Genomic DNA, 12,426 nt, shown 5'->3' with positions numbered 1-12,426 from the left:
AAAAGAAAATGTTAAATACTGCAGATGCTGGAAATCTGGAAAAACAGAAAATGCTGCAATCACTCTGCAGGTCAGGAAGCATTTCAGGCCCTTAATTAGATTCACTCCATGTGATATTAAGAAACGGCTGAAGCTGAGAGTGACTGCCCTTAACATCAAGGCAACATTTGATCGAGTGTGGCATCAAGGATCAAAATTGAAGTCAATGGGAATCAAGGGAAAATGCAATGCTCCACTGGTTGGAGTCATATCTAGCACAAAGGAAGATGGTTGTGGTTGTTGGAGGCCAATCATCTCAGCCCAGGACATTGCTGCAGGAGTTCTTCAGGGGAGTGTCCTAGGCCCAACCATTTTCAGCTGCTTCATCAATGACTTCTCCTCCATTATAAGGTTGGAAGTAGGAATGTTCACTAATAATTGCACAGTGTTCAGTACCATTTGCAACTTCTCAGATACTGAAGCAGTCTGTGCCTGCATGCAACAAGACCTGGACAACATTCAGGCTTGGGCTGATAAGTGGCAAGTAACATTCGTGCCACACAATTGCCAGGCAATGATCATATCCAACAAGAGAGAATCTAACCATCTTCCCTTGATGTTCAAAAGCATTACCATCACTGAATCTCCCACTATCAATATCCTGGGGGTTACCATTGACCATAAACTTAGCTGGACTAGCCATATAAATACTGTGGCTACAAGAGCAGGTCAGAGGCTGGAAATTCTGTGGCAAGTAACTCATCTCCTGACTCCCCAAAGCATATCCACCATCTACAAGGCACATGTCAGGAGTGTGATGGAATACTCTCCACTTGGGAGGATGAGTGCAGCTCCAACAACACTCAAGACGCTCAACACCTTCCAGAACAAAGCAGCCCACTTGATCAGCACCCCATCCACCACCTTAAACATTCACTACCTCCACCACCGGCGTAATGTGGCTGTAGTGTGTACCATCTTCAAGATACACTGCAGCAAATCACCAAGGCTCCTTCACCAGCACCTTCCAAACCTGCGAGCTCTACCATCTAGAAGAACAGAGGCAGCAGATGCATGGGAACACCACCACCAGCAAGTTCCCCTCCAAGCCACACATCATTCTGATTTGGAACTATATCGCTGTTTTTTCACTGTCACTGGATCAAGAATCTGGAACACCCTTCCTAACAGCACTGGAGTGTACCTACACCACACTGACTACAGCAGTTCAAAAAGGTGGCTCACCGCCAACTTCTTAAGGTAATTCGGGATGGGCAACAAATGCTGGCCTAGCCGGCAATACTCATCCAATGAACGAATAAATAAAAATAGCCCAAAATATTATATTTTTATCTCTGCTTCCCCTATTTTCAGCTCTTGTTATACCATACCGCACCAGGAAGGCCAAAAAACAATTTGCTCTCAGTCCTATTCCAATGAAAAATTTGCAACAATGTAACAAAGGATGATTCGGTACTCTTCCCCTCCCATTTTGAGGTCTTGTTCGACTTTCCTTTACTCACAACCATTATAAATAGGCAAGATGAATTGAAATATGTCAATTCATATCAACTCAAGGAGGTATGGAAGAAGTATTGCCAAGCAGAGGCACAATTACCGATAAAATAAATTAATGAGTTCGGGAGGGAAGAAAGGGGAACTCTCAGGAATTGGGGCAAGGCAGTGCAGATATATCTCACGATTAAAAACATAGGGCGTGGGCAGTGTCTTTCCTTAGTGTCAATGTCATTTACAGTTGCACTTAAAAGCTCACAACTGTCTAGCCTTTGGTCCACCATCCACCACAATACTTCTGCAGCTACCATTCTAATCAATCACCACCATCTTTGATGCCCTTGTTCCTAGTAAAACATTTACTCTCTCCCCTTGGATTGTCCTCCTTGGTATGGCCCCCATCTTTGTTCCCATAAGTCCATGGGTTGCAGATTTAAACTTTTATGGCAGACAACTGCTTTAGCCATTTATTGCCAGATCTGGTTGGATCACATCAAGCACAATCAGGTCCTACTTTCCTCTGCCAGAACTGCTCACTAGAACAGGATCATACTACAATTCAGAAAGATAATCCCTAGATTCTTTTCTGCAAGCATCTCTGAAAATCCCTGCCGTTTTCCCCCCACCCACACCTCCAGCAAATTGAGATCATCTGTTCAGCTACCTCTGTCACATCTCTTCCTTGCTGTTGTCCACCAAGCCAAATTTCTCCCAAGATTTCCTCCAGCATAGTCTGAACGCACATATTTCTCTAGTTTCTCCCTTATCAACCCTCATGCCCTCCCAGAGTTCATCTTGTCCATGAGACCCACCTCCTGTTCTCTCAGCCTATTCCCACTAAACTGCTGACCACCTAACTTCTATTCCTGGAACCCATGCTGTAAATGATTGCCTGTCCTACTGTCCCCCTTTCAAATCTACAACCATCAACCTCTTCCTCAAAAAACCTAACCTCAACCCATCTTAAATCTCCCTTTCCTCTCCAAAGTCTTTGAACATGTAGTCACCTCCCAAATCCATGCCAATCTTTCCTGCAACTCAATGTTTGAATCTCTCAAATCAGGTTTCCACCCCTGCCACAGCATGAAACGACCTTAATCAAAGTCATAAATGACATCCTATTTCACTGTGACCATGCTGCACCATCCCTCCTCATCCTTTTTGACCTGTCTGCAGTCCTTGAAAGGACAGACCACACCATCCTCCTCCCCTTTTCAGCTAAATGTACCTTGGGATGCTTAAAGGCACTAACTAAATGCAAGTAATGAAGGTAAGGACAGAACAGTACCAGAAAAAGGTACTAATGGAGAAAAGGTTAAAGTGTAAATGATTGCAACTAGGTGTAAATAAGCATTGTCCTCATGCAAAGGTAATGTTAAGAGGAATGAAGGAATCAGTATAAATGAGAATAAGAGGCTCTTGCAAATTATATTGTACATACCATGACAACTAAGAAATTGTATTGAAGACCATGCCGCCCTGGCTCATTTCACTCTGCCATTGTCATCTAGGCAGCATTCAACTGAGTGTGGTACCAAGGAGCCCTAATAAAACTAAAGTAATTGAGGATCAAGGGAAAACTTTCCACTGACTGGAATCATACCTGTACAAAGGAAGATGGGTGTTGTTCTTATAGACAAAATATCTTAGCCCCAGGACATCAATCTAGGATTTCCACAGGGCAGCCAACAATGATCTTCTCTTCACCATAAAGGCAGAGGTGAGGCTGTTCACTCAAAATTCTTCAGGCATTGGAGCAGTCCATGCCTGCATGCAGCAAGACCTGACCTGAGCGGCTTACCTCCTGACTCTATGAAGCCTCTCTATCACCTGCAATGTACAAATCAGGAGTGTGGTGGAATTAATCTTCACTTGCCTGGATGGGTGCAGCTGGAACAACACTCAAGCAACTTGACACCATTCAGGACAAAGCAGTCTGCTTTATTAGCATCCCATACAAAGGTTTAAAGTTCTATTAACTATCACAGCTACAGTGTGCACGATCTACAGAATGCACTGCAGCAAGTCACCAAATCTTCTTTGACAGCAATTCACAAATTGCCCTAGAAGGATAAGGGTAGCACGTACATGGGAAGACCATCACCTCCAGATTCCTCCCTAAGTCACACACCGTCCAGACTTGTCCATATATTGGCATTCTTGCATTGTTACTGAATCAAAATCCTGGAACTCCCTAGCTAACAAAATTGTGGGAGCACCTTCACCACACAGATGACAGAGGTTCAAGAAGAAGGTCCATAACTACCTTCTCGTGGGAAACTAGGAGTAGGCAATAAAATACCAGCCTTGGCAGTGACACCCATATCCTGAGAATATTTTTGTTTAAATCTGGCTGTCTAGAAGATATACCTGGTAGCAATAATGGTACTTGATCTACTGCCTGGCACTTCCTGACAAGAGACATGGGGGGGGGGGAAAAAAACCCAAATAGCAAATTAGAACCTATATTATGGGGTTTCCACAATTGAATTGTAACATAAAAAAAGATTTAAACCTTATGAATTGGTGAAAGATTCAACAACATACAATTTGGACAATAAAAATAGAATTAGATTTTATACCTTGAAAGATTAACATCATCTATCAAATTGATCATTCAAATTTAGTATTCCTCTTAAAATGGAGAGAAGTATGCAGTGGTGTCCCCTGGGGGTTGGTATTAGAACCACTGCTCATTTTGATATATAATAATAACCGAGACTTGGGCTTGGGAGGCAACATTTCAAAGTTTGGAGGTGACACAAAACCTGAAAAAGTAGTAACTGCTGAGGAAAATAGCCACAGATATCAGGAGGACGCTGACAGTCTGGTGAAATGGGCAGACACACGGCAAATAAAGATTAATGCTGAGAACTGTGAAGTGATGTATTTTGTAGATAAGAATGAGCAGTCAATATAATTAAATGGTACGATTTTAAAGGAACAGAGAGATCTTGTGGTTTACATACACAAACCTTTGACGGTGCAGGATAAATTTGTAAGGCTGTTAAGGCCCAAGATACTGTATGCTTTTTTATGAATAGTGGCATAGAGTACAAAAACAAAAAAGTTATGCTAAACCTTTATAAGTCACAAGTCAATCCTCAGCTAGAGTACTCTGTTCAATTCTGAGCAACACAGTATGGGAAAGACATGAAGGCTTTAGAGAATTAAAGGTGCAGAAGAGATTTATTAGAATGGTGCCAGGAATGATGGACTTGAGCTATCTGGCGATACTAGAGATAAAGGAGTGTTCTCTTCAGAGCAGAGAAACTTAAGTAGAGATTTAATAAAGGTGTTCAAAATTATGAAGAGTTTTGATAGCATAGAAAGGGAGCAACTGTTTCCACTGGCAAAAGGGTTGATAACCAGAAGATGCAAGTGTAAGGTAAATGGCAAAAGTATCAAGAGTGAGATGAGAAGTTTTTTTTTTATGCAGTGAGTTGTTATCATCCGGAGTGCACTGCCGGAAAGGGGGTTGAAGCAGATTTAACAGTAACTTTCCAAAGGAAGTTGAATATATGCTTGAAATAAAAATTGCAGGACTATAGAATCATAGAATGGTGACAGCACAGAAGGAGACCATTCAGCCCGTTGTTTCCGTGACAGCTCTCAGCAAGAATAACTCACCTAGTCCCTCTCCCCCGCCTTTCCCCTGTAGCCCTGCAAATGTTTTCTCTTCAGATAATTATCCAATTCTCTTTTGAAAGCCTTGATTGAATCTGCCTCCAACATACTCTCAGACAGTGCATTCCAGATCTTAATCACTCACCGCGTAAAAAAAGTTTTTCCTCCTGTCACCATTGCTTATTTTTTCTGAACACCTTAAATTGGTGCCCTCTGGTTCTCAATCCTTCTGCTGTTATGAAAGTGTTTGTACATTATTTGTTCAGTATATGTTTTTGAGGACTTATATTTAAATTGTGGAGAAGGATTCATTGGAAGGCTGAGTATTTCATAGAAGCTGGACATTGCTTTATTGTTGGCAGTTCATTGAAAGGACATTGAGATGTTGTTTAAAAACAACCTTGCTGGAAGTCATGTGCTTTAAGCAATAAACAACAGAAACCTTGGTGACCTGGGGGTGATGTTTACAGAGAAGTGACAGGTCAAGATTTATAGGGGTCAGGAGGCTTGACTCTTGAGATATTGTTTTTGGTTTCGCTTTGGACAATGTGTTGGGGTGTGAACTGTTTTGAAGACAGTTGTAGAAAACCAGTCAAGAGAGCAGTCACCATCAGCTCACCCTCTTCCGTTTCTTTGAGAACTTCCTGAGAATAAAGTATAAGAAATAGAGAAACTGATGTTGCATTTCTCCTAAAAAGCCTGTCAGAAACTCCTGATGCTCCATTTCTCCTGGAAAGCCTGCCAGACACCTCTGATGCCGCAGTTCTCCTAGAAAGCCTGCTAAACTGATCCTCAAAGTCGCCTGAAAAGAACTGCTCTAGAAAGATCCCAGTGACAGCTGTCTATGCATATTTGGGATGCCAGACCAAAAAGGGACAAGGCATCTTTCCATATCTTTTCTCTTTGCTTCAAGAATTAGCAAGTATTTAGCCAAAGTATTCTTCTTTTGTCTTTTTTTTGTAACAGACCTCTGCAGAGAAAATTTCTGTATTTTTTTTCAGTATGTATGTGAGTTTGTGTGTGGGGAATTTAAAAAGGGAACTTTCATATTTCAATCTGTGTGCTAATGCTTTGCTTCGTTACTGGTTAAGTCTTGTTTTATAATGAACTGGTAATTTTGCTATTAATTAAAGAACCTGGTTGGTGTATATTATTCTGGGATAAACAGCAGAGTAGCTGATTGGCCGCCTCAGTAACTGGGTAAACATTTAAAAAAATATATGTTGTGACCTGTGGAGAAATAGAACTAGAAAAGATAGTGCACTCCTCCCACCTCCGTTGTAACACTGCCAACAGGAACAGTTTCTCCCTATCTACTCTGTCCAGACTCCTCATGACTTTGAACACCTCCATCAAGTTTCCTCTTAATCTTCTCTTCTCCAAGGAGAACAGACCCAGCTTCTCCAACTTATCCATGTAAATGAAGTTGCTCATGCCTGGAGCCATTCTCTTTTTGCCACCCTCTCGAATGCCCTCACATCCTTTTTAAAGTGTGTTGCCAAGAACTGGACACAATACTCCAGTTGAGGCCGAATTAGTGTTTTATACAGGTTTATCAGAACCTTCTTGCTTTTGTACTCTGTGCCCCTACTTATAAAGCCCAGGATCCCATATGCTTTGTCACTTTTTCAAACTGCCCTACCATTTTCAATGATTTATGTACATGTACCTCTGCTCCTGTACCCCCTTTAGAATTGTATGTTTTATTTTATATTATCTCTCATCGTTCTTCCTACCAACTGAATCACTTCACACTTTTTTGCATTAAATCTCATATGCCACTTGTCCACCCATTCTACCAGCCTGTCTATGTCCTGTTGAAGTTTATCTCTATCCTCCTCACAGTTCGCAATATTTCCAAGTTTTCTGTCATCTTCAAATTTTGAAGTTGTACCCTGTCGACCAAATTCAAGGTCATCAACACACATCAGGAAAAGCAGGGGTCCTAGCACTGATCCCTGGGGAATCCCATTGTATACCTTCCTCTAGTCCAAAAAACAACTGTTCACCACTACTGTTTTGTGTCACTCAGCCAATTTCGTATGCATCTTGCTCCTGTCCCTTTTATTTCATGGGCTCCAACTTTGCTGACAAGCCTGTTATGTGGTACTTTATCAAATGCCTTTTGAAAGTGCAAGTACACAACATCATCCATTTTACCCTTATCAACGCTCTTCGTTACATCATTAAAAAACTCAAGCAAATCAGTTAAATATGAATACAATAGCAAAATATTGCAGATGCTGGAAATCTGAAACAAAAAGCAGAAAATGCTGGAAATACTCAGCAAGTCAGGCAGCACGTGTGGAAAGAAAAACAGAGTTAATAGCCAGTATTTTACGCACCCCCGCTGCCCACAGGAGCAGACTGGTTGGGGGGGGGGGCATAAAACTGAGTCGGATGTGGGGGTGCCATTCCCGACGCCTTCCTGCCCCTGTTGCAAACTTACAAGGGGTGGCAGCGGCGAGGCACGGCCCGTCCACCCCAGGCCAATCAAGGCCAAGTGGCCAATTAACGGCCTCCTCCTGCTGCTGCTGATATTCTACCAGTGGTCAGCGGGTGGCTGAGGTCCCCCAGGAGGCCACCAAGTAAAATCTGGCAGCATCCTTGTGGGCTGGGGAGGGGGCTCTCCTAATCGGATACCCTGTGCCCCATGGAGAGCCCCCACCCCCAACAGCCCAAATGCCCCCTCTACACAACACTCCGCAATCTCCCGCCAACCAACCGACCCTCTTGCCTCACCGGGGCCCAGCTAATTGTCCCCGGCGAAGCCCCACAAACTTACCTTTTCTCCTGTGCTGCGTCCCTTTTGCTGATGAGGCTGGGTGCAGTCCCAACAGTGACCACCATTGCTGGTGGCGCTGCTGGGACTGAGAGCTGCCGGCCCACTGACTGGCCAGCTGCTCTTGGAGGCGAGATTTCCTGCCTCAGAGGGGCGGAAGTCCTGCCCAAGGCCAATTAAGGGCCTGGGCACGTAACATCCTGGTGTGCTCCCAGGCCCAGTGAAGGCGGGCTCACCCCCAACTTTTTGGCCAGTAAGCAGGGTCTTCTGCTCAAAGTAAAATTCCAACCAATGTTTCATGTCTGTGACATTTTTTTTTTAGAGATGCAGCACCGAAACAGGCCCTTCGGCCCACTGAGTCTGTGCCGACCATCAACCACCCATTTATACTAATCCTACACTAATTCCATATTCCTACCACATCCCCACCTGTCCCCTATATTTCCCTACCACCTACCTATACTAGGGGCAATTTATAATGGCCAATTAACCTATCAACCAGCAAGTTTTTGGCATGTGGGAGGAAACCGGAGCACCCGGAGGAAACCCATGCAAACACAGGGAGAACTTGCAAACTCCACACAGGCAGTACCCAGAATTGGACCCGGGTCGCTGGAGCTGTGAGGCTGCGGTGCTAACCACTGCGCCACTGTGCCGCCCTTGACCTGCTGAGTATTTCCAGCATTTTCTGTTTTTGTTTTAATTAAACACGATTCGCCCTTAACAAATACATGCTGCCTTTTCTTAATTAATCCACATTTGTCCAAGTGACTGTTAGTTTTGTCCAAAATTATCATCTCTAAAAGCTTTCCCACCAATATACAGAAAGGGCAAAGGTGTGGAACTAATTAGATAGCTTTTCAAAGAGCTGTAACAGGCATGCTAAGCTATATCTCCTGAGAACACAGAGCATGTGCAGAGTGATCACCAATGTCATCAGTGCATCCAAACATTTACCAGTGTGCACTGTTGTCACCACAATGACATCAGACGTAATGACATCTGAGCGTTACCTCACCCCTCAATGGCCAGAATCGCTGCCTCCATCTCCCCCAACAGTACCCCACTCTCTCCCGCCATCCCCGCCTTCAGTTTCCCATTCCCCACCTCCCCGCATCCCCCTCCCCCGGTCGCTCAATCCCCACAGCGAGCGGCCGGGGCAGGGAAGCGGCCGGGTGGGGGAGAGGGGAACAATGAGGTGGGGAATGAACGGCAAGCAGACAGGCACAGAAGGGAGCAGCGATGGTGAGTGGGAGCGAGGTACTGTTGGGGATAGGATGGAGGAAGTGATCACACCCCTTCGGGGGTTTAGGTTTAATTCATTTTTTATGTCAAATTGAGCAGCGCCGTCTTTATTACTGGCAACTGCCTGCAATGTTTCAGACAGTGACATTTCAGTTGATGAAGCTGCATTTGCGTTTGTGCTAGTATTGTGTCACCTAGTGGTTATGTTGTCAGCAAATGCAGCCATCATAGTATGATACAGAACAGAAAGAGGCCATATTTTCCATCATTCCTGTACCAGCTCTTTGGTAAAGCTAGACAATTAATCCCATTCTCCTGCTTTTTCTCCATAGTCCTGTAAATTCTTTCTCTTCAAGTATTTATCCAATTCTCTTTTGAATGTTACTGTTGAACTTGCTTCCACTACTCTTTCAGGTAGTATATTCCATATCACAACAATTTGCTGTGGTAAAAAAAATCCTCCTGTCAACTTTGGTTCTTCTGTCGCAAGGTGTGGTGCCCATAATTTAACCCATTACTCCAGCTGAGGCCTAACCAGTATTTTATAGTGGTTTAGCACAATGTCCTTGCTTTTGTAATCTATGCCTCTATTAATCGAGCCAAGGATGCCATATGCCTTTTTAACAGTGTTCTCAATTTGTTCTGCCACCTTCAAAGATTTGTGTACATACACCCCTGGTTTCTCTGTTCCTACACACCCTTTGAGATTATATCATTTAGTTCATATTGTCACTCCTCTTTATTCTTACCAAAATGTATCACTTCACAATTCTCTGCGTTAAACTTGATATACCATGGGCTGAATTTTACGCTGCCCCAGCAAGTCGGATGATGGCGTGGGTGAGGATGGGGGTGGCATAAAATTGAGCAGGAGGCTCTGGGAGGCCTACCTGCCCTGCTCCCGCCTCTGGTCAACTTTATGGCAGTCGGGCAGGAGGTGGGGAGTGCAATGGCCCCGCCCGAGGCCAATCAATGCACTTAAGTAGCCACTTAACGGCCACTTCCGGGCCCTCGCCTGCACCTCCACAGGTATGTTACCCGTTGCAAGCGGGTGTGCTGGGGACATGAAAGGCTGCCCAACAATTGCTGCCAGCCTTTCCGCGTGCCGGGGGGGCATGGCAGTCGGGCACAGAGTGCCCGATTGAGGGCCGCCCATGCCTCCCAACCCACCACCGGAACCCAAGATGCCACCACTCCCCCCAAACGACTACTCCAGCCTCACCAGGACATGACCGATCTCACTGGTGAGGCATGCCCAACTTAGCTTCCCTCCTGGTTCCATGGTGTCAGCTGGGCTGCAGTCCCAGCAGTGGCCACTGCTCCCGGTGGCGCTGAGGTGGGACTTCCTCCCTCAAGTGAGTGGAAGTCCCACCTTGGGACAATTAAAGCCCGGGGACCAATAAAATGCAGACCAGATCCCCGAGCTAGGCAGAAGCCTAAGGTAAAATCCAACCCAGTGTGTCTGCCTGTTTTATCAGTCTGTCTACAGTCTCCTAAAGTCTTTTACTATCCTTCTCATTGTTTACTACATTTCTGAGTTTTGTAACATTTGCAAACATTGAAATTATGCCCTGTTTACCCAAGTCCAGGTCATTAAAATATATCAAAAAGAGCAGTGGTCTTAATACCAACCCTTGGGAAACATCACTGTCGGCTTCCTGCTAGTTTGACAAACAGTTGTTCACTACACCGCTCTGCTTTCTGTCCCTTGGTCAATTTTGTATCCATGCTGCCACTGCCCCTTTATTCCCATTGGATTTAATTTTACTAACCAGTCTATTTTGTGGTACTTCGTCAACCCTCTTCAGTACTTCTGTTGTTTCCATGTCGACCTTCATGTTTATATTTGGAGGCTATGGCAAAATTACTGTCTCACTGAATATTCTAGGTGCCTGGTAATCGTTTTTAGATCCCTTACTTAGAGAATCACATGACTTCTCATTCTGTCTCTTCGCATCCATCCACTGAAACCTTTTCAACCACTCACTTCAAAGCGTTTAGATTTTTTTTAAAAAAAGCAAGCTCTAAATTATTGATCGTGGAATTTCCGAGGCATTGTTTGGGGAGCATTAAACTCCTGGTGCCGATAACTGACTCCAGACAAAATTATACTCGGTTCGTTGTTGGCTGCTTGGATGAATGGCTTTTAATGAATGTAAAATAAATAGCAAGCATGTTTACCTATGATCCCAGAGCCTATGATAGAGTTTATTACATTGAAGCTGGCTGATGAAAAGTTGCTTTTCTCCCCTTCTGCTGTGTTCTCGTTGGAAACCAATGCTTTTTTATCTTCCATATCGACCATCTACAAAAAACCAATGCGCAACGTTCATCAATTATGAATGATGAATTCCATTTATTTCAGTTCCTACCCGTTTTAATAACAAATAAACTAGAATTACAGACTTTCCAGAAAAAACAAACAGCACTGGCATTTTACTCATTGCTTAACATTTTATTTTTCTCAGAAGTGTGGATTAACAGTTGTGAAAGTATTCAGTTCTGTGCTAATAGAATAAGTTTTTCTCCGTGAACTTCTTTTTCAATACAATTCTATATAGCAGTATAATGTCGTATTGGTTTATCAGATGTAAATATTGGGAGCATGTTTAAAATAGTAATGCTCCTCTTACCTCGCCGTAGGTGTCCCGTATCTTTTGATTTTCATCATCCATGCTCAGTGTCTCCATGAAGAAAAAAGAATATCCTGTGTTTTTCAGGCTAGCTGTGTGAAATTGAAGCTACCGTACCAAACCACCGTGCTGTCGGCTTTTTGCAGATGCCAGGAGGAAAGCCTTATAAGGAAATTCAGCTCCTGCCTTATCCGCCCCCTCGAAACGGACCCTGCCACCCGGACTCAAATGAGGGATAAAATATAAAATTTCCAACTTCATTATTCCAGGAGAATGAACAGTACAACTTTATCCCTTCACAGATTAGCATCCAAAATTATTTTGTGATAATTTTTTTTTCCTTTTAAGCACAGAGGTTAGCTCCAGTACGATGTAAGAACACTGATAACAAAGTTAACCCCTCTCACCCCACCCACACAACACTCAAGCCCCTCCGCTTGCTTGAAATTCTGCTGGAAACACTACCATTATTTTCCACCCAAATTTAATTACGTTGCAGTTGACAGCTCTAAATGTAGCTATATTTTTGAGTTGGACAGTTTCCAGTATCAGCAGCAATTTCTAAATAATCAATGTAACAACTGAGTTATGTTTCTGGTCATGACGTTATTATTTCTTATCTATTTCCATGAGAATTGGAAGCTA

General features: G+C 43.7%; 1 protein-coding gene across 2 annotated transcripts in view; it reads right to left on the bottom strand.

Annotated features, from left to right (window-relative positions):
- Positions 1–12,215, bottom strand: part of slc38a11 (solute carrier family 38 member 11) — a 165,728-nt gene extending 153,513 nt beyond the window's left edge. Inside the window, exons 1-2 of one of the 2 annotated variants that reach the window (XM_068035217.1) lie at positions 11,782–12,215; positions 11,330–11,453 (exon numbers count right to left, since the gene is read on the bottom strand). In XM_068035217.1, the coding sequence (XP_067891318.1) occupies positions 11,330–11,453; positions 11,782–11,838 (181 nt within the window). In that variant the 5' untranslated portion in view covers positions 11,839–12,215. Of the gene's footprint in view, positions 1–10,920; positions 11,000–11,329; positions 11,454–11,781 lie in introns of those variants that run through there. The other variant, XM_068035218.1, reaches the window with a different exon arrangement.
- Between the last annotated feature and the right edge of the window lie 211 nt (positions 12,216–12,426).

This window comes from Heterodontus francisci, chromosome 7 (genome assembly GCF_036365525.1).
Source record: "Heterodontus francisci isolate sHetFra1 chromosome 7, sHetFra1.hap1, whole genome shotgun sequence".
Classification (NCBI taxonomy): domain Eukaryota; kingdom Metazoa; phylum Chordata; class Chondrichthyes; order Heterodontiformes; family Heterodontidae; genus Heterodontus; species Heterodontus francisci.
The sequence above is the reverse complement of the archived record's forward strand: the minus strand, read 5'-3'. Positions and strand labels throughout refer to the sequence as shown.